Source organism: Barbus barbus (assembly GCF_936440315.1).
Source record: "Barbus barbus genome assembly, chromosome: 28".
Lineage (NCBI taxonomy): Eukaryota > Metazoa > Chordata > Actinopteri > Cypriniformes > Cyprinidae > Barbus > Barbus barbus.
In genome coordinates, this window is record NC_136756.1 from 26,720,387 (window position 1) to 26,744,167 (window position 23,781).

Sequence of the window (23,781 nt, forward strand, 5' to 3'; positions counted from 1 at the left end):
ATGCATTAGAACATGAATAGAATCAAGATGAATAAATGATGTAAAATATTGTTTGTTGTTATTTGTGATACCAAATTACAGGGATAGTTCACCCACAAAATTACAAATTTTGACTCATGTTGCTCTAAAACTATGACTTTCTGTGGATATTTTGAAAAACATTGTGGTCCAAACAACACTGGTGCCCACTGACACTAATTGTTGTTTAACTGCTCCACAGAAGAAAAAAAGTCATACAGTTTTGAAATGATATGAGGGTAAATTAATAAATTATGCCAGAAATTTCATTTTGGGTGGAATTTTTGGATAATTTGTGCCATTGTAGTTCATAACAATAAAGTAAACACTCTTCCAGGAGTTTGATCGACAGGCGATCTGAGCAATCATAATGTAGAATCTGCGTTTTTGTCTGACAAAAGAAACCAGACAGAAGATTAACCTCAGTGGATTTGAACTTGAAAAATGGTGTGTATTGACATCTTTCCGTTGTCAAAACCAGATGCCTTCTGATGTTCATTTATGTTTATTTCACACTTTAACTATTAAAGAGGAAGAGATGATTGGCTCACGTGACGCTTGCACTGAGACACTACAGCTATCTATCATGATACATTAAAATTTCTTAAAAATGACAACATTTGAAAGTTGAGACTTTGTTTCATACTAAAAGTAACTTTGCTCTATCTGGTCTGTCGGTGCATTGTCAGTTTTCACTTCGCTCTGCGATGTATTTTTCACTGCGTGAGGACATGATGTGTAGCGTGAGAGCAGCATGACTTGTCAGATGTAGCAACAGTAACTAAGGGGGGTCGGGTCTTTGCGAAGGGTCAGTTATTCAAAGACATTTCTCGGTTGGACTTTATGAAAATGCTTAAATCACTGCAAGAAGGTTGTTTCCCAAGTGCTAATGCACGTTTAGAAAGAGTCTTCCAGCGTTGACCGCGGATGTATTTTTATTTCACCCACTGTGAGCACTTAAACTACTCTGATTTGCTTTAAAATGACCCACTGAGAGCACACCGTGAGCTTTCTTCGTTCAAGATGGCAGAAAGCTGTGGAGAAATGGAGAATGATATCATTGCAATGCTTCAAAACACCCCTCTTGGACTTTATGAATGCTGCTGGAGGAATTAGCTTTCGCTGCGTCCAGTTAATCAGAGCGAGCGCTCTCTGTCAGGTCTCATCTGAAAGTAATTAAGAAATGGTTCAGAAGGCAGGAGAGCCGCCGGGCCGCCGCTGCAGGAAAAGAGGGAAGAAGAGGGCCACGAGTCTGGAACGAGCGTGAGATGAGAAAGCTTTTAGTTCCTGGCAGCCATGAGGCGAGAGAGAGAGAATAGAACCTCAGGAATGAGTCTTTTGGATCGATGGAAGACCTCATGTGGCACTTGTGAGCGTTTAGTAAGTTTTTCTCCCGTGGTTTGTTCTGAAAGGACAAAAATGAGAGACGCCCTGTTCCGAATTTGCTTTTGTTCTTGTTTGCAGTTTGCATCGTGAAATCCTTAAAACATTTACCTAATCGATAATCTCTTATGTTGCAGTGAATGGGGAATACTGGTCAGAAAATTACAATGTGCAACTTAACAGCCAGATAGCTCTCTGACTGCGTAATGTGCCGAGCTGTACTGAAATGAGCCAGCTTTTGTCCCAAAATGGCAGAAAGTCATGGTAAACTTATGAACTCTAATCAACCCCTATATGAATATTGAATTCAAGTTGTTTGTGCTGCAATTTAAGGTTATTTGGAATTACAATACGTGTCTTATGGTGTGATAAATATGCATCACATTTTCTGCGGTTGATTCATTCAGTCCATGTGAGACTAGAAACTTTTATGCCAATATTCGTAATGCTTTCTAACCAATTATGACCACACAGCCATGTTATATACGGCACTGATGTGGAATAAATCCATGTAAATGTATATAAATAACAATAGCATTTCAATTCAATTGAATAAACTCTGAAATGTCGAACTATGGAAATGAGAGGAAACTGTCATATTTCTCACTTCAGACAGCGCTCTGGGCTCAGTCCCAAAGGGAAGACATATTGCTTAGTTTATTGTGACACCTTAAGCATATTGTGCTGTCACAGGAAATAAATAATTTGTTCCGCCGTCCTCTCAAAAAAAAAAAAAAAACTGCACAAAGTGGAAGACGTACAAACAATTCACCCAAAAGGGAAATTTTTATTGCTTAGAGGTTGCTCTTGCATAGCTCTGGAGATGTAATTGAGTTCTCAGTTTCTGTAAAATGCCTTTTAGTCCTTTAGAGAAATAAAAGAGGCTTAAAACAGACTTAAAATAGACTTAAAACAGACAGTTTCTGGCTGACATACAGAGTATGGTGCAGTAAAATTAATGCTTATTTCATCATTTGGCCTTGGAAACATTGAGATTATTGATCGCAGGCTTTGGTGTACTGACAAATTTGAGCATATTCTCAAGCATAAACACTCTAAATGTTTATATTTTTATTTTATTATTTATTTAAAAATGTTACAAACTTTTTTACAGAAAACAAATGCTAAAGTAAAAACCTATTAATTGATAAACTGTAATTACCTTATTACTGCATATGTGAAAAAAATGGTTCAACAATGCATTGCATGTTATTTTGCTGTTATATACTCTAAAATATATGTTTTTTGAAAGTAAAGACTATAAATGACCACATAATAAAAAAAGGAAGTACTTTTAAAAAGTCCTTGTTTTCGCTTTATTTGATGTCACTGCTGTTTAAAAGAAACATTTGAGGGATTAATTCTCACTATTATCTAGCTGCTATTATTAATATATTGGCTGTTTATTAGTACTTATAAAGCACATTCTGCATGACCATATTCTACATCCCTGATCCTAAACTTAACAACTACCTTACTAACTAAGCAGACAATTAGGAGTTGAAGCAAAACTCTTTATTTATATATAAACTTTTTATTTTATCGTATTGAAGCAAAAGTCACAGTTAATGGTTTCTTAGCAAGAACTGGACCTTAAAATAAAATGTGACCAAAAGGTTTTTGTTATGATTTGATTTAAAGAATAAATGAAGCATTGCTGATGAGTCTATAGAGTTGTATAGAATATGTTGTTTGGTTGTATCGTTGTAGCATTGTAACATTACTATTTCCCGTTCAGGCTGACCAGTCCACATTTAGAGTTAAACTCATCATAAAACGAAGTTTGCCTTGAGGCATTCAACTATTTTGCACAAGTTTAAAGTTTTGTAGCTCATCTAAAAAAAAAAAAAAAAAAGACGACAAACAACTTCCTCAAATGTAGAGGAGAGTGTTGTCCGAGTCCACCAGCACTGCGACATTGTTTTTCCCCCCTCAGGTTTTTCTCTTAATCTCAAACGAAAGTCTATCAGTCCCAATTCAACCTTGAAATGCACCTTATTCAAAGTCTTTCTTTCACCACCTCATACCTCAACTCTCGATACTGACTCACCGACCAGTCCACATCTCCTCAGATAGCTCTCTTGACTCATCTCTGTAGCTGATATAACTTTAATATTACGTTGAGACATGTTCCAGTTTTAATGAAGTGTTTTTATGGCTTAAATGACCAGTCTACTGTGGATTCAGATAGTTTTGAAGAATGAAAGGTTTTGTTAGTTCAAGCACTGGTGTCCACTATGCTAAGTGTTGCCAAGAGTGGATTCAGCCTAGAGTTGCTATGCGGTTGCTATGGTGTTCAAGTTGGTTGCTAGGTCATATATTGTCCACCCTCAAGTATCTATTATATTCTAGTCTCTAGATATGAGTTGTGTTCCCCCTTTCAATGCGTTTTCGGCTATTTTATTATCCACCAGGTGAAGGTGCATATCTGATTGCAAAGAAAAGTAATAACATCTCTATTATAAGCTGCATGATTTGAGATATAATTCATTTCTGTAGCACAAATTATGTGGAATGAGTTATGAGCTGGAGTTTTCATACTGAAGGTTAGTGGTTTAGAATAAACTCTTATTCTAAGTCAGTGTACCAAATACATTGTTTGGTCTTTTTATTCATGTATTGGTGAGGAAAAGGGTAACTGTCATGGTGCACACAGCAGGGAGGAACAAGGAACACGGAGACGAGACTGTAACTCAAATAATATGTCTTTAATGAAGACAGGGCAGGACAGGACAGGGCAGACATCAAACACCGGGAAGTAACGAGTAGACCAGACGAAATAACACTGCACAGACAGGACTATAAATACACAGGTAAATTAACGAACACGGCTGGACAAGGATAAACTACTAATGACATGAAACGAGGACAGGAAACAAACCAAATATGGGCATGAAAACACAGGGAGCACGTGGAAACACAAGACACACACAACAGAGGTCCGACAGTAACAGGATATGAGCCAGAACACATGCTAACTGCTAGTAAACAGCTTAAATGAAACCTTGATTCAAAAATGAGAAAAAAATAACTTTTCAATTCATTGCAGTTTCCCATTGAAATGAAAACTATAGTGGCAATAAAACACCATTGACATTCATTTTCACCCAAATTATGATTAAATGGTCTTTAATAAAATCTTATTTTCATATGCTACTTTGGAAACTATCATGTTATATGACCATTAAACACTTTTAAAATGCACTCTCACAAATAAAGTTTCTTTACTGGCATCTGTAGTTTCATGAAGAATCTCAAACATCCATGCATTATTAAAAATAATGGTTCTTTTTTATTAGCATTCATAGTTTCATGATGATCCTTTAACATCCATGGAACCTTACTGTTGCTTCTTTATAATGGAAAAACGTTCATCAAAATGTTCTTTACACTAAGATTTTTTTTTTTTTTTTTTTTTTTTTTTTTTTTAAAGAACTTTTCACTGAAAGGCCCTTTGAGGAACCAACCAAACAATTTAATATACATATGCACTGGCTACCAATAGCTGCTCGCATTAAATTCAAGGCATTAATGTTTGCCTACAGAACCACCACTGGCTCTGCACCCCTTTACCTAAATTCTTTACTTCAGACTTATGTGCCCTCTAGAAGCTTGCGTTCTTCAAGTGAACAACAAATTATTGTACCATCCCAAAAACACAGACAAACACTTTCAAGGACTTTTTCATTAACTGTTCCCATCTGGTGGAATGACCTGCCCAACTCGATCCGAGCAGCCGAATCCTTACCCATCTTCAAGAAAGGCTAAAAACTCATCTGTTCCATCTTTACTTGACCCTCTAACTCTAGCACTATCTATTCTAATTGTATTTTATCTATGTCTTTTTATTAAAAAATAACAATAATAATAATAATTATCTGTACTGCGTTAGGCTAACCAAGACTTGTAATAGCACTTGCACGTTGTTGCTCTTTTGTTGGTTTTGATTGCTTCTTATGTCCTCATTTGTAAGTCGCTTTGGATAAAAGCGTCTGCTAAATGACTAAATAAATAAATAAATAAATATGCAAACTGAATGTAACCTGTAGATTTTCTTTTTGAAATAAAGGTACAAAAGCTGTCACTGGGGCAGTACCCTTTCTAAAGGTACTAATATACACCATTTTGGAACTAACATGCAACGTTTGAAAGGATACTGCCCCAGTGACAGCTCTTACTATTTGCCAAACCACAAATCTGGAAGTAAACCTCTTAACTTCATTGGGATAGAATATCCTCATACAGCTTGTGTGGGTCTATTCTTTGTTGAAGTTGGAAATGGCAAATTGTTTGAGCAGAACAACGCACTATTTGCTAAACTTTCTGTGAAAGTCTCTGTCAATATGCTTAAAATGAACCACTGTATTGCATTCACAGCGATTCTGGCGTTTCTAAAACATGCCCTTGTGTTGTGGTACCACTTGTCGCTATCGGGAAGAGGTGGACCTTTTGAAAACATCACATAGATATTGTGAAATGAGTGGATGACAGCCTCACTTAATCAATGACGTGCCCTTTATGAGAGTTGAGAGGAAAGGTACAATAATACTCTGGTGTGTTTGTTTGTGTGGCTCGAACAAATGAATACGTTCTGCTCTAGCGTGCAGCTCTTGCTATTGTGTTGATAATTTGAAATATGACTACAAAACAATAGCTCATCCCATCAACGGCACACCAAGTGCAACTGGAATGCTTTTTTTCTGATTTCTGAACTGCCCTGAAATGACTGTTTGACAGTAACTATCAAATCCCCTTCATCTGTTTGCCGTCTTTCATTTAGTTTGATGAATTGAAGTGGAGCTCTTCTTACATTGAAGAAGCGATGCTCAAGGACACGTATACACTGGTAGCTAACGCTAACTGTCAATAAAATGAGAAAGGCTGCTCTCTGAAAACAAGCATGTTTAAAGCTGATGTGTGTTTTATTTTCAATGTTAAAACACTTTCTCCATTTAATGTTTAAGAGTGTAAACACTCTGACTCCCACAGCCACGTCTAGAGACCAGACTATCCTGGAAGCTTGAAATGCATTTCACCTAGCAACCACCTAGAACACCCTAGCAACCGCATAGCAATACATTGGCATCTTTGTTGTCAGGTTTGCATGGGCAAACACCACTTAAGTCTCTTCAGGGTTGTTCGATTTCGTTTGATACCGCCAGTGGTGCAGAAATGGCACTCTTCACCTTCAGAAATAGAGTTCATCACACTGATGGATTGAATCCAGTGTAATTCTCTTGTTTTTCCTTTTTTGAGGTTACCATTGGGAGCAACGTGTCAAACTTCTTTAGAAAGTGCATGTGTAGATCTCAAGGCTTTTCACAGTTCTGTTGTATTTGTGGCTCCTCTTCGGCTTACTGCCGCCCACCCGCCCACATATGAGACGCTTCGCTCTCTCCTGCTCGCTCAAAATCTCCACTGAAAGCAAATAATGGCTCAAGAAGTTCAGAAATTGGAGGTATGGGAATTGAACTCAAACCTGTAATGCCTGTGTGGACTTTCTTTGGTTATTATTTTCCAGGTTAGATGTCCGTCTAGTGGTTTGATCTTGACTCTGACCTTTGACCTTTAAGAGAAGGTTAACACATGTGGTGCTCTGTGTCTGAAGTGAAAGTGTAACTAATACCACATAATCATGTACTGTGGTCTCTCAGATGTGTTATGTGTCTCTCATGACTATACGAACAGCTTTTATTCATGGAGCTATACATAAGATGACAGAGCACTGGACCGTGGCATTATCCCACAGATTGTAATGTGATTTGCACTGTCAAAACTATTGTGTATCAGTGGAAATCTCCAATGTTAATGTCAGCCTTGGTGATGCAATAACCCACAGAAGGTCACTAATGTCACTAATGAATGGCCTATAGTGCTGTTGCTTTAAAAAAAAAAAAAAACACAGACAACCGCATTAACCAAAAGATTACTTTTACATATTTACACTTATTATTACAAATAATTAGAAGTATTTGCATATAATGGATATAAATGTTATTTAAACTTTTTAGAAAGTGTGTGTGTGTGGTGTTTGGTAATGAGTTTTTGGCTCAAGGTCCTCATTTAAAGTCACACCAGAGGTGTTCAGCTGGGATCAGGACTTGGTTTTCTGCAGACCAGTCAAGTTCTTCCACACTGACTCAATCAATCATGTTTTTTGAACCGTGCCTTAAAAAACAAGCATTTTAACAGGCATGTGTAGATTTTTATATCCATTGTATATACATACAATATATATGCATGCTCCTAATTATTATTATTGTTGTTGTTGTTAATATAGTTAACTAATAGACTGAACCACCATGTACTTTCTCTGCACCTCAATGACATAGTATGCTTTATGAAAATAAATTCAAGGAAGTAGCATGTAACAACCTAGAACCGTCCCAAAGCAGCTAACTACACCTCTGAAAGGTCAGGTAATGAATTAATGATAAAGCTGAGCTGAGTGCACAGGACTGGTTTTACGGTCACACCGCACAAGCACTGCTAAAATGATGCTATAAAGCAGAATAGTTTGGGAGTTTGGCCATTTGCGCACAATTATTGAGCTTTGAATTTTCCTCGTAAATCTACAGGCGGAGGCAGGCCAGTGTTTTAATTTTGAGTCTCAGTAGGAGCTGTGCCCTGTGGCATCCCTTAAGCCTTCTATGGGTGGCACAACGTGCCAGAAAATCCCAATCATGCCAGAGTCAAGGAGATTAATGAGGTGGCATTATCTTTTAGAAGGCTCAGGTCATGCATTTCTTCAATTATAATGTTAGAAAAGTTTTTATTTTTTTTCGTAAACAGTAGTTTAATTTATGACCATTTTCTACCCTTTCTTCGACTCATAGACATCTTAAAGACACAGCAGCAAAAATAAAAGAAAAAAAAGAAGCAAAAAGCATGTGTAATCACTTTCTTTGCATGTGAAATGAAATACAGCTTGACAACAATCAAATTGTTCAAATTTCACTTAATTATAGCTGTGTTGGTTGTGTATGTTCTTGAATAATGTATCTATTGTAGTATTGAATAATGTATCAAGGTTGGTATTTATTTCTCCATGTATTAGGAATTTTTCTTGGTGTCACACAATACACTGAATGCATGCATGCATCTCAACACAAGTACAGAGATATTGCTCTAAGGTCCACCCACTGGCCCAAGGAAGGTATCCAGAAGGTTTCTTGCGTGTTCAGGCTTTTCGATGCGCAAAGTTATTAAATTTAGGTTAAATTCAAATCTGACTCCATTTTATTATCTAATCTGACTCCATTTTATAAAGACCTCATATTTGGGTTAGAATGCCAATTATTAATCATCATACTTAAGATAAATTATCTAGACATCTGATTATTCTATTTATTCTTTAATATTATTATACTTGTTCATTCGGGTGCTCATGTCACTCAAAGATATCGCTTCAGCCGTTAGCGTACCTTACAGTCACATTCTCGTCAGTCTTGGTTATTAGACAGAGGTTAATGACTAATACTTTAGATGGCTGCTCCTATGCTTGCTTATTCTAAAAGTACTTTTGTTTAGCCCCCATGAGCCTCGTTCAGATTGTTAGCCCAAATCCGATTGAAATTCGATCATATTTAAATAGTCTGAACGGCAACAAACTACATTAAATCTGATTTGTCCAAATCCGTTTCGAGCTACATTCGTATATGTTTTGGAATCCTATTCAAATCGCATTTCTGGAAATCCGATTTAGTCTGGACGGTCAGATCAGATTTAGCGTAGCTTTTTCACGTTCTCACGCCACGTAAAACGTCAGACGTTTTTGCAGAAAACATGCTGTACATCTCTGCAGAAACAAGCTTGTGTCGTTGCAAAGTGCAAGTCAAGTGGAATAAAACAATATACTGCTAGTATATGCACCTCTTTGTGTTTTGAAAGTAGCGGAGACAACAAAAAAAGGAAAAAAAGCAAAGTAACAGGGGTTGGCAGCGAGGAATAAAGCCACACATTCAAGCTTGCTGCGTTTCTGCCGCTGCCTCTCAAGACGAAATATAATACTACAGCGCAACCGCGACTGTAAGACAACATCTGTATTGCAAACTGTATTGCTGTTACTGTTGTTTTTATCGTAGTCATAACAATGCAACGGCATTACCATAGAAACCAATGCACATTCAGTAAAAACGAAAGACCGCTTATGGACACAAATCGGATTTGAACAGTTGCGATATGCTGTGTGGACAGTCAGTTATTCAAATCCGATTCCATCCGGATATGCACAAAATCGGATTTGGGCTGACAGTCTGAACGAAGCTTTAGATCTGTACACACTTGAATAGAGCAACATTATCTCTAGTCAGAGGTCACGACCACTACTATAGATATAAGCCGGCCAACAGTACTTTCCCTGATAGTAGCTTTGGTATGGTCATGCCATGGTTTCCCCATGTATACATAGAGTAATATTACAATAAACAGAGGTTAGGCTCACCCTATTTAGGTTGGTCAAACAACATCCAGTTGACCTAAACGGAAATTCCCTATAAGCCCTTACAATCTAAGAACACTTGAACTAATACCAAGTGTTCGCCGGATCTCTAAAGATACATTTGGTGTGCCCTACACTCCATCTCCACTGAATTTTAACTCGTTACTAACTTGACGCAGGAAATGCGGTAACAAGGATACAACGCAATCTACTAGAGTCAATAATTACAGAGTAAAACAGAATAAAATCAAACGTAACAATTTACTGTCAGTCAGGTAAATTATGCCAATTACATAGCCAATTCAACGATATCAACTCATATCAATACAAAACATCAAATTCTCAAAGATAAATCTAAGAGTAAAAGATGCATACCTGACCTTAGAAAAATACATAGTATGAAGTGACCATGGGCTCATTCTGGCTACAGAAGGCCCACATCTTCTTGCAAGATTTCCTTAAGCACTCAGCCCAAGACAAAACATCTCCCGAACTAGAGACAGGAACTAACAATTTGAATTTGTATTGATGAAGCCGAATTGAGTCCTTTTGGGACAGATGCTAATTTGCATGGAATGACACACCCTCTACAGTAATCAAAATATCTCTTAACTCTTAAGATCTGTATTATCTTTTATTCTACTTTATAAGATTGAGGCCATTGTACCAATCGCCCTGAGACTATTCAAATGATACCAAACATGACTGTAAATATGACTTGCATTAATGTAGAACATTATACTATTGACCATTCTGAGTGAACCAAGTGAGAGGCGTTTTCCCTCATTTTCTCTCAGTGGGACGTGGAAACTACATTGTGCCTGATATATAAACAACTACCTACCTACCTACTTAACTAATTACCTAACTAACTAAGCTCTTACCAACACCAAACCTATAATTGGGGTATTTATTTTTATTTTTAAAGATTATTATGCTCACAGAGGCTGCACTTATTTGATCATCATCCAAAATACAGTAGAGTAATATTGTGAATTATAATTGCAATTTCAAAAAACTGTTTTCTATTTGAATATATATTGAAATATAATTTATTCCAGTGATCCAAGGCTGAATTTTCAGCATCATTACTCCAGTCTTCAGTGTCATGTGGTCCTTCAGAAATCATTGCTGACTTGCTGCTCAAGAAACATTTCTTCAATGTTAAAAACAGTTGCTGCAGCTTCATATTTTTGCTCATATTTCAGGATTCTTCGAGTTCAAATTCATTTATTGGAATCTTTTATTTGAATCTTTACTGACACTTTTGATCAATTTAATTAATCCTTTCTGGAAGAAAGCTATTAATTTGTTTTAAATCTTAAAAAAAAAAAAAAAAAAAACTCACTGACCCCAAACTTTTGAACAATAGTGTAATTCCAAAACCATAAGGGTGGAAATAGCAACTGGATGTAATCCAGAATACATTAGAGTCCAAATTGGATCACTATCAACAAAATATGCCCAAAAAGACAGAGACGGGACAAGATGCCAAAAGCTGTTTTTGCAGCTTAATGCTTTTAATGAATGCTCTTCATGGACCGGAGTGGAAGTTTTGATGTCTTATGTTCATAAAACCAAAAACTTTTATCTCCAAAAATTAGAAAAAATGTGATTCCACATGATATGACCCAATTAACAGTCTCCAGTAAATGTGGACAGTAAAACGCACCATCTTTGCGTATGCAGTTCTTGTGTGCGAGTATCTGAGCAGAATCTGGGCCGTATCGGAGCCCTTCTGCATGCTGATGTAATGAATAGATGCATTTGTTAGCCAATGTGAACAAGCTTAGTGTTTCTCCTCGTACCCGGAGTCTCTCACAGAAGGTGTAGTTTCGCATTCAGTGCATGGCTGTAAAACCCATTATAGAAGCTGCTGAATGATTTACTTTCTGATCAGAGAAACCTTTTAAAGTTTAAATGAACTGAAGTAAACATATATGTTGTTGATGGTTACCTTTTATTTTCTCACATGTGCAAAACTGGTAAAGTTACACTGATTTGTAATGCATAAGATGGCGTAAATGTTAAAGAATAATCCAGAAAGAATGTGAGTGATGTTTGCCTGTACAGAATGTGCCACCAAAATGCAATGCTGTTATGATTGTTTTTCCTTTTAGCATGTTGCTGTAGGGTTGCTAGTGTGTTGCTAGGTGGTTACTTACTAGACTGGGCCTCTGATGTTCTGGTCTGCAAAAAACAAGCAGTCACTAGAAAAATAATTGCCTACAGTAGATTTACAGCATTGCACCACCCTGGAAACCACCCAAAACATTCTAACAACTGCATAGCGACATTTTAAAATCCTTAATTTGTAAAAACCTTATTCACCCCCATAGCAACACCCTGGCAACCACCCACAACACCCTAAAACATTCTAAAGTACCTTAACAACCGCATAGCAACCCCCTAGCAATCACCAACAACACCCTAGCAACTGCAACATTCTAAAACACATAATTCTAAAAACTGCATAGCAACCACATAGCAACACCCTGTCAACCACCCACAACACCCCAAAACTGCATAGCAGCATTCTAAAATCCTTCATTCTAAAACCTCATCCACCCCCGTAGCAACACCCTATAGCAATCACCCACAACATCCTAAAAAATGCATTCTAAAAACCTTAGTAAACAAACAGCAACATCCTGGCAACTGCATAACAACATTATAAAACCCTTAATTGTAAAAACTGCATAGCAACCACATAATACCCAGAAAATATATCAGTGTGAGGGATGTTTGCCTGTGATTAGGCATTAGCATAGGGTTTCTAGGGTGTTTTGGTTACTAGGTGGTATTTGGGTCTCTAATATTCTGGTCTGTTGATATGGCCCTCAGGCAAAAATATTAGTTCAATCACTCAGAGAAATAATAGCATCTCCAAGTCTTTTTGTCCTGCTCTGACCTTGAATGTAGCACAATGTCTTGCTGTACTAACTCACAGACAATTCCACACATTATTGAACTTTAGCAACAGATGCAAATCCACACTGTAAGAGGAATAAAAATCCACAGAGAAACAGCTAAGGTACTTGTAATTCTCAACACCTTTAAACAATATGGAAAATTCATTCATGTTAATGCAGTAGCCTACATTGAGACCTATATTCATAAGCTGCTCAATAAACATTTCTTCATATTAGTATTTTTTTAAAAGAGTTGTGCTTAATATTTAGTCTGCTTATATATATATATATATATATATATATATATATATATATATATACAAACAATTACTTCAAAAACAGCGATTTTATCACCTCGTTGCTGGGGAATATAATGTAGCGATCTAGTACCTATCTTTTATTTTATTAATAAAAATCGCTGGGAAGCGTTGACAACAAGTTTATGTGTGCGCAGCACAATCTGCGATCTCCGACCTCTCTCTCTCTCTCTCTTTCTCTCTCTCTCTGTGTGTATGTGTGTGTGTGTGTGCGAGGGAGTGATGTGTGTTGGTCAGTGTGCATCAATTAAAGCAACGCATTAATATGGAATGGTGAATAAACTAACCTGGAACTACCTGTGCAGTTAAACGAATTTAATCAATACCTGCTAGCCAATCAGAATCGAGTATTCAGACAAACCATGGAATATATTTCAAATTGGTATTTTGTTTTGCAAACCATGAGATTCCAGGGCCCGTATTCATGAAGAATTGTAATGCAAAAAGTAGCTCCTAGTGACAAAATTCTAAGAAAATTCTTAGAAATGTGGGCGTTTACTCTTAAAATTAAAGAAAAAATCCTAGTAAAGAAAAAAGTAATTCAGAAAGCATCTTAACCCTTAAAAGAGGTCTTAAGGTCAAACTTGTTAGGAGTACGGACGAGGACTTTTAAGGGGCTTAAGAGTTTCTTTAACAGCGGAGAAAATGGACGAAAATGAAGAGGGAGAAGAAATGTGTTGCACACAATGCATGACAGTGAGTTAATAAGACACTACACATTAGTTCGTGCAGGGATCATGTTTGTGACTGATCTTATTAAAGACATGCTAACATCTCAGACACCGTGCAGAATTGCCATAGCGCCAGAAATCACTACATTAACATATTTGGCAACTGGAAAAATGCAACTATGCAGTAGTGATGATTTGGGTCTGTTACAGCACTTATTAGGCTTATATGTCTCTGTTCATTTCCTATAAAACACAGTAAATATGCAGGGCCGGCGCCAAGGGGCTGTGCCTTACTGTGCCCCCCCCCACTTTCCATCCTCTCCCCTCCTTGCTGAACGCGATCGATTTTGAAAGCGAAAGTACCGATAAAACAGCGCACATAATGCGATTGCACGCTTTAGTCAGTGTCAGTAACTGCACGAGATCACAGATTGCAGCCCCCCCACCCCTCCGACACACACACACACAAACACACACACACACACATACACAACGTGATTTGTGCCCCCCCTAGAAATTTAAATGCCCCCCGATGGAGGTGCCCTGGCGCCGGCTCTGTAAGTATGACAGAATGGTAAATAAAAAATTAAGAATATATATATATATATATATATATATATATATATAATGTGTGTGTGTGTGTGTGAGAAAGAGCGAGAGGAAAAATTCCGCCTGTAATTTCAAAGTGAAGGCTTATAATATACCCTACTCTTAAAAGCACTCTTTTATGTCCTTCTTGACAACCAACCAATCACAGTCTTCAAAAGATTGTGTCATACATAGCAACGGGGTCAACCCCGCCTCCTCACTAAGATGAAAGTTTTTGTCTTTTCCTTACTCAGAGTTGCTCTCAGATCGGTCCCGAATCGCTCTTAAGCTAAGACTCCTACGTAAAAGTTTTTAAGCTAAATTAAGAGTTTTCTGAGAGGATTCTTAGAATCTTTATGAATACGGGCCCAGGATCCTTTGATGAATAGAAAGTTCAGAATTACCTTTTAAGTATTTACAGTCACTTTTGCTTAGTTGAATACTTAGCTATATAACAATTTTTTTCACACACACATTGGCGTAATGGTTTTTACACTGTACAAACTGTATTTGCTATTGTCCTACACCAACCCTACCCCTAAACGTAACTCTTGCAGAAAACTTTGCATTTTTAGATTTTCAAAAAAACACCATTTAGTATGTTTTACGGGAACAGTGTCCTCATAAACCACCTTCACATTGTATTACCTCTGTCATGCCCATGTCATTATACAAATTTGTGTCCCCATACCCCCCCCCCCCCCCCCCAAACCAGTACACACATACACGTGTAAGTAAGTGAAATTGCAACTGGATGCAATCCAGAGTACATGAAGCACTGATTCTTGACGATTGAGTCTGAGCTGTCTATTACTGCATTCTGAACCTCCCCAACACTGCACATTTTGCACGTCTCCTTTGTCTGACACACCCATTTCAGCTCTTGGAGTTGCTACTAATGAGCTGCTGAGTTGAATCAGGTGTGATTGATAAAGGAGACATGCAAAATGTGCAGTGTTGGGGAGGCTCCAGGAACAAGTTTGACTTAGGCAAACAGTTCCTAACATTTCAGCGTTTTAATGAGTGAAAGAAGGTTATGTTCAAGTAGATGATTTTACACAATGCAGATATTTAATGCACTGCTAAATACAGTACATTTGACTATTTTTAGTTGTAGAAGGTGTTAGAGTTTGAGTTAACAGCCATTACTCAAACTAGATTTGTACATTTTCTGTAGAATATGTGAGTGGTGCTTACCTGTGCAAAACTCAGCACTGTGTTGTGCTTGTGTGCTGTGGGTGGCTGCTGCTGCAGTTCTACATACCTGCTCTGAGAGCTTTTTAGTGTGTTGCTATGTGGTTGCTAGGGTGGTCTGGAGGTTCCTTTTTAGTCCAAGTCAAAAAAGCCCATACTCAAGTCTTTGTGATATTCTGCTCTCCATATACAGCTCAGGTCCCTCCTTCAATGTGAGTCTATGGGGTTTCAATACTGGCATGTCTGTTCTTGATTGCTCATGCAAGGGCTTATTTCATTTCCAAGAAAAGCCTTGTTCCCTTGTATTGTAAGCTGTAGATCATATTCTAAATTAATTTCACTGAAGGATGATGCCATCCAACACACTGGGGTGTTTCATGAGAAATTATGAATTGATATAGAGTGATTCACTGATTAGCTGAGCTTAAAGCCTTTAGAAGATGATGAATCAGAGGACAAAAATAGCATTGGTCATGCGATCAAAAATATTGTCAGCTCTTTTTTGTAATCTTTACATACAGGCTACATACAGTATGACCTTCATTCCATATACTTGTAATTGATAAAAAATAAAAAAGCCTGTAGATTTGCAGCTAGAACATTTTTTTTGTGTTTATTTAGTTATTATATTTTTACACGGATCCCTCACCTTACACCGTAGCATTTGCATAGCAACACTCTGGAAACCACCCACAAAAACCTAATAACTGCATATCAACATTCTAAAATCCTTAATTCTTTAAACCATACTAACACCTTGGTAACCACCCATAGCAGAAACTGCATAGTAGCATTCAAAAATCCTTAATTATAAAATCCTTAGCAAACACAGTAACACACTGGCAACAGCCCACAACACCTTAAAAAATGCTTAGCAAGATTTGAAAATTCTTAATTCTAAAAACACAATAGCAACCACCCTCAACACCCTAAAACTGCATTTTAATTCTAATAAAAAAATAACAACACCCTAAAACTGCATAACAACATTTTAAAATCCATAGTTCTAAAAACCTTGGCAAACACATAGCAACACCCTGGCAACAGCCCACAACACCCTAAAACTGCATAACATTCTAAAATCCTTTGTTGCAAAAACTGAATAGCAACCCTGGCAACCACTCACAATTACCTAAAAATGGCAGTGCAACATTCTAAAGTCTTTAGTTTGAAAAACCTTAGCAAATTCATAGCAACACCCTGGTAACCAACCACAACATCCTAACAACTACATAGCGACATTGTAAAATCCTTAATTCTAAAAAACAAAACAAACAAACAAACAAAAAACTCTGCAACCACATAGCAACACCCTGGCAACAGCTCACAACACCCTAACAGTGAGTTGCAGTAAGTTGTGCACCAAAAGTTTAACATAGTCTTTATAATTAATAAAGTGAGTAAATGCCAGTCTGGTCGATCTCTCATTATTACACAGATCTGAAAAGTGCTTGACTATTTTTAGGCATTATTTTATAAACTGTACATTGAAATGCCCTCTTTTGTGATTTAAAGCTCATACATTCGCCTCTTGGCACCTCATTTTTCATGTCACCGAGATCATCATTGTGGCTTGAATAATATTCCGATTATGGAGCTTGAGCTTGACCATGAGCTTTCCCCTCCGGCTGAAGTGCTGCTCAGCAGCCTGCTTTTGATAAGTCAGTTCTATGAAGTTTCCTTCCTCCAGGTAAAGCTCAGGTACAAAGTCCATGTACGGGATGGACGTTTTGGAATCCTTTGGAAAGTAATATGAATCAGGAAAATAATTTGGTTTGGGTCAATTAAAAGAAGGTTATGCAAATTTCCTCCACGTTTCTGTTTGTTTGACTGACTCTGTAGACAATTATGTGGCACAAACAGAACTGTCAATCATAATTTCTCTTCTGGGTGGAATTTAGACTTTTAAATCATATGTTTGTAAATAATACAGTAGTGTGATTCGATGTGATAGATTGTGCTGTTGGAATGCATTGCCAAACATGATGTATAACTCAATTACAAGACTCAGCCTGCATCAAACATCTTTACAGACACAAATATGGAAAATTCCAATAGGAAGGTTTCACTTGTTAAGTGTGTTTGTGAGATTTGAATAGCATGAATAATTTATTTCAATGTCATAGTGGAAATGAAAAATGTGGAGCTCAGATCTCTGACCAACAGGGAGCTGGGACTGTTTGAGTGCTTTTATCCAGAACGTAAATGCACATTTAATGTTATTCAAGCTAGATACATATTTCAGTCCTTTGATATTAAAAAGATACAACTCACTATGGGACATATAATTAGAAGTATAGTGTTAAGCGCACACATGCAATCAATGCAAATGCAATTTGACAACAGTCTCTCTTTGATTTCAGGATCTGACATCAGTGTATCGCATCTGTGGCATGCTGTCAATGGCTACGGCAAATTTCATCTCAAGCCAGAAAATTCCACCCACAGGAATTATGTCAGTAATCCATGTGCAAAGCGTAGAAAAAGAGACTCACCTTAAATGGACTATTCAGACAGTTATTAAATATATTACATAAATATCTATATTAAAAATACATAGTATGCATACATATATATATATATATATACACTGAACAAAATTATAAAATGCAACACTTTTGTTTTTGCCCCCATTTTTCCTGAGCTGAACTCAAAGATCTAAGACTTTTTCCATGTACACAAAAGGCCTATTTCTCTCAAATATTGTTCACAAATCTGTCTAAATCTGTGTTAGTGAGCACTTCTCCTTTGCCGAGATAATCCATCCACCAGGTGTGGCATATCAACATGCTTATTAGACAACATGATTATTGCACAGGTGTGCCTTAGGCTGGCCACAATAAAAGGCAATAAAAGTGTTTATAATTTTTATTATAAAATGTTTATAAGCGTTTATAATTTTGTTCTGTGTGTGTGTGTGTGTGTGTGTGTGTGTGTGTATATATATATATATATATATATATATATATATATATATATATATATATATATATATATATATATATATATATATATACAGAATATATATATACAGACACAAACACACACATAGGCCTACAGGTGCATCTAAAAAAAAATTGAATATCGTGAAAAGGTTCATGTTTTTCTGAAACTTATTTCAAATAGTGAAACTTTCATATATTCTAGATTCGTTAAATGTAAAGTAAAACATTTCAAAAGATAATGAAAGTCAAAAGTCTCTAAAGTGGTTTTCAAAACTGTCCTGGAGCATCCTAGCACTGTCAGCTCATTAGAAGAAACTGAAATGGGTCAGAAAAGGTGATGAGAGTTCCGCGTCATGATCAGCTGCGGCAGCTCTTAAAGAATTAGCAGCCAAAACAACCTAATAACCAGCTGCTGTAATGTCTGTTCATCAAGAACAAAAGAAAAAAGAGGAAATCAATAACTTTTATAGTTTTAAGGATTCATCTGTATTTAATTTAGAGTTTAGTGTTTGATAACTTTATTCAATTTCTGTATATTTCTGCTGAGGGACACAGGTAAATATGACATTTATTATAATGGGTTTATGTGGAGATTGTTTTAAGCTCACTTAATTTAGAAGTTATTTTTAAAGTCTAATAAATGTTACAATTGATAGCTTTTAATTATAATGTAAAGTTGAATGGCTATAGTCAACGGTTAAATATTAGGGGGAAACATTTTTATAGGGAAATGAGTATTAAATGGTATCAGTGATACTGGCCTTCAGTCATAAAAATAAAGATGCCATTAAACAAATATTAAAAATGTCTTCATGTTGTTTGTACATTAATTTGAAGATTTAATGTGAACTTATTGCAATATAAAAGTATATTTAAAACTTTAATGTTAGATGGGATTAATCACGATTAATTTCCGGAAAAAATGCGATTAATTGTGTACCACTGGCAAAATTCATATAGTTGAAGCAAGGATGAATGGAAAAATGTACTGAGACATTCTTGATAAAAATCTGCTGCCATCTGCCAGGATGATGAAGATGAAATGAGGGTGAGACAATGATCCCAAACACACATCCAAGCAAACGCTCAGTTGGTTTCAAAGAAAGAAAGTAAAGCTGCTAGAATGGCCCAGCCAATCACCCGACTTGAATCCAACAGAAAATCTATGAAAAGAACTAAAGATCAGAGTTCATAGAAGAGGCCCATGGAACCTTCAAGATTTGAAGAATGGGCCAAAATCACACCTGAGCAATGCATACGACTAGTTTCTCCATACAGGAGGCATCTTGAAGCTGTCATTACCAACAAAGGCTTTTGTACAAAGTATTAAATACATTTCAGTAAGCGTGTTCAATACTTTTCCCCTGGGTCATTCCATTTTATTACACAGAACTTAATTTCTGAACTTATTTGTATTGTTTTCTTTGCATGTATGGATTACTTGGGCTGTTACCGGCATCTGGTGAGAATTTCACGTCAACAGCACCTTTATAAGTGGGTCAATATATAATTGTGGGAGATTTTGAGTTTGAATAATTCTGGGAAAAAATATATTTATTTACAAAATATTATTATCTTCCCTGATAAATCATCCCTGAAATATTTTGTTTTTAGTCATTGCCAAGCTCAGGCATAATTGATTTCAGATATTTAGTTTTAAAAACAAGAAGTTTACTCATTATTTGGTCAACTATGTTACGGACAAAACCTATAAGTTTTAACTTTAAGTAAATGTCAGACATTTTAAAAAAATCATTACTCTTGGAAGAATATGTGTCTATTTACCTACCTTTTCAATTAAAATGCCCAATTAATTAAGAAAATACACATTTTGTTCAATTGAAACCCCAAATTTCAAGTACTGAAGTAACCGGTCTGTATATTTTGTTTCCAAACTGCTTGATTCATGATAATTTTCGTGATGAAATTATGCTGAGGTATATATTTGACAGCTACTCAGTTTCTAAATATTTACTTGGAGATTAGGGAACCATTGAAATACATATATTTTTTAAAAAACATAATGGTAACTTAATTGACAGCCCAGTATCATAGTTGACAAAAGTAACATAGTTGACTGGACATGACAAAGTAGGATGATGTATTTAACAAAAACAATCCTAAACTATATCAATTATTATATGTTAGCTAATCTTTTATTGCATTTAATCAAGACCTGTTGAATATTTCATGACATAAAGGAGAAAAGCGTGGATTAAAGTCCAAAACCTGACTTGAAATAACCTAACAAATCAATCGGGACTAAAGCGGTTCCATAAACGACAATTCAAGTTCACGCAATCTGACTAATGCCATCCAGGTTAAGTGAGTCAGGATAATGTGACGTACACGTTTATTCTGAAGCAGCCCTTAATGTCGATCATGGATCAGATCGATCCACCATAGCAAACAGCGAATATTTTTGCTGTTTAACGCATTTGAAACATTGTGTTTTTCTCAGTGCATAACTGATACGTCACAGGTATATGTGTTACATCTGTAAATGTCAGAAAGCCATGCAAATATATCCATTTAGCTGTCAGGAGTGGGCGGGGCTTATGCGAGGCATGCGCGCTACACAGACGGAGCAGAATAGAATACTAGCGCAAGAATTCTGAATAAAATATACATTCTGCTAAAATATTTGTTGTTGGACATTAAATGTGACATAGAATTTTAATTTCCTATATATAAGTGTATTTTTATGATAGCAGCAACTGTTAATCACTAGCTCAAATGAGTTAAATGTGTGTTCCTCTTATCAGTTAAAATGTACTCTGATTTCTATTATAAATTTACATTTTTAATTCAGTGATTTTAACTTTTGATTGTGTTTTTATGCTTTAATGCTTTAAAGAGCCATTTTAGATTGTAATGTTTTAATGTTCTAATAACCATAAAAGGTACAGCTGTCATAAATTCAGAGAGAAAGTCTGCATGGCTAGAAACTTCTGATCAACTGCATGCACAAGTAGCAACTATGTTAAAATGTCATTTGTCTACATTTTGGGCACAATACATTAAATACAGTTGGTTGTAGCCTATTTTTTATTTATTTGATTATTTAAGGTGTATTTTCTGTATACTTTTATTTTTGGACCGATAATAAATTAAACTGACTGTATGTGAGAGAGTCAGTGGTAATATTGATGCGTTCCTATTGGTCAGAGTTAGAGGAGCTCAGCTTAGCCTGACAGTTAGCCTGCTCCGGACCAGGTTAGTTTGCCAGCATAAGTTACCACAGTGACTGAGCTTGAGCTATGGTAATTTTGCTTTCAGAAACCAAATCAAGTGAAAATAAGTCAGAATTACTGAAATAAGCCTGGTTTATTTGGTAAACTTGTTTTATGGAACAGGCCCCAGGTGCCAGAAAGTAGAAATCCTGTCCAGCAGCTGTTCCAACCATCACTAACCAGCTCCTCTACCAGGTAGATGAGCTCGTTAGTGAAAACACCTGTTCTAGATGTAGAGGCAGATCCAAAAACATGGCAGGATTTTTACTTTCTGGCACCTGGACTATACATGTCTGGTGTCTATATGTGTGTGTGCTTGACCGTGTGCTTGTGCCACGTGTTTGTTAGCGTGTGTGTGTGTGTGTGCGCATGTCCTTAGCCATGAAGATATGATTTGGCAATATCTTCCCACACATCTCTTTTTATTTCAACATGACGTGCTGTCACGTGCTGTGGGGCAGGAATCAACCTGTTCTGTTCTGTTTGAGGTTCTTTCTACATAACCTTCTAACCTTCCTGGTTTTGGAACTGGTTGTTCCTCGCTGTCAGGACTCAGTGGTGGGGTAACAATAGCATAATTCTGTTTCTTTCTGCGTCTGCTCTGTTCCTGGGCTCTTCTCCAGGCCTTTCTCTTTGCACGTTTTTCCCTCTCACTCTGTTCAGATATGGGCTTATAGTATGCACCTTGCTCCCTCTTTTCTCTCCATTTCTGCCGGCCTTTTGCCAAGTATGCCTCCCTTTTTGCAGGATCAGCATCTCGCCGTGCACGGTAACAGCGCTGCTTTTCTGCAGCAGATAATCGTGGCATTTGCCTGAAAACAAGTTTACTTTTATAATATTTATTGCAAAGTATTTTATAGTTACTGTACAATTAGAATATTAAATGAACTCCTGAAAACTATAAGAACATGTCATGAATGTCAACTATGTTACTCTTGGTCAACTAAGTTACCTTTGCAGAGTAACATAGGTGACTGGTAACCTAGTTGACATTTTTGCTGTTTTTAGGGATAAAATCAAAATGGTTGCCTAGCACCAGACACCACATGGCATTTTACGGAGAGGTTCTTCTAAATATTATATGTACAACTGAGTAAAATTGAAATTCAAAGTTATTTATGAATTCATTGTAGTAACATTGTTGACATATGATAAGTACACATTTGCCCCAAGCACTACTTTAGGTGAAATAACTGAAAATGTGGAGGGAGAACATACCTTGGAGTCTTGCTAGTTTTCTCTTCAGGAGGAAATGACATCATGTGGAGCAGGTCATGTGATTTGGAAAACACACTCTTCCTTGAGGGGTGTATTTGCTATGGGTAACTTAGATGACAGCGTCTTCTCGGACACATATTCAATTTGTCAATTTCTATTGAAAATGTGACATATTGCCCAAAAAGACACATTGTTCACAATTACCTCAACTTAATGTAAATAATATAATTAAAACTGTTTTTGAATAAGTTTTTAAAATGTTTTTTTAGGTAATGAGATTGTGGTTGTAATTAATTTCGGACGGTTATTTAGTTGACATTTTAGGGATATCTAGTCAATTTTTATAAATAAATGATTATTTCCATAATAATTAACTATGGAATTTGTAAAGACAAGATCATGAAGAACACTGAAGACTTTTAAAATTTTATTTTAATAAGCATGTTTGCGAGATAAATCTCATGGACATGAAAACTCCCTCAATTATATATTGACCCAAGTATATTTACCGAGAAAAATGGTGACGTGTTCAATACTTATTTTACCCGCTATATATGTATATGTATATTGATAGCTGGCAAATAAGAAATCGGACTGTGTCCTATGGTGACATAGCAAAAATGTAGAACGTAGTAACTTAGCAATTTAGTAGTGAAAATTGGTTTAAAGTAAATCAGAGTAAACGTACTTTCAAAGTATATTTATTATTATTATTAATAATATTTGTAGTGTGTAAAATGTGAATGCACTTCTCCATGGTAATACATGCTGCACATACATTAGGTTTAAAGAAAAAATAATAACCAGTGTTTCTTCAACACTGCATAAAGATCTGAGTAAACAGGCTACATAGATTTTTTAG

The 23,781-nt window shown here is 36.3% G+C and overlaps 1 protein-coding gene across 1 annotated transcript in view; it reads right to left on the reverse strand.

Annotated features, from left to right (window-relative positions):
* LOC306848832 (leucine-rich repeat transmembrane neuronal protein 4-like) overlaps positions 1-22,509 on the reverse strand; it is a gene marked incomplete at both ends in the record, with an annotated part of 65,274 nt that extends 42,765 nt beyond the window's left edge. Inside the window, 2 exons of the mRNA XM_079383582.1 lie at positions 21,872-21,927; positions 22,214-22,509. Of these exons, the coding sequence (XP_079239708.1) occupies positions 21,872-21,927; positions 22,214-22,509 (352 nt within the window). The remainder of the gene's footprint in view (positions 1-21,871; positions 21,928-22,213) is intronic.
* Between the last annotated feature and the right edge of the window lie 1,272 nt (positions 22,510-23,781).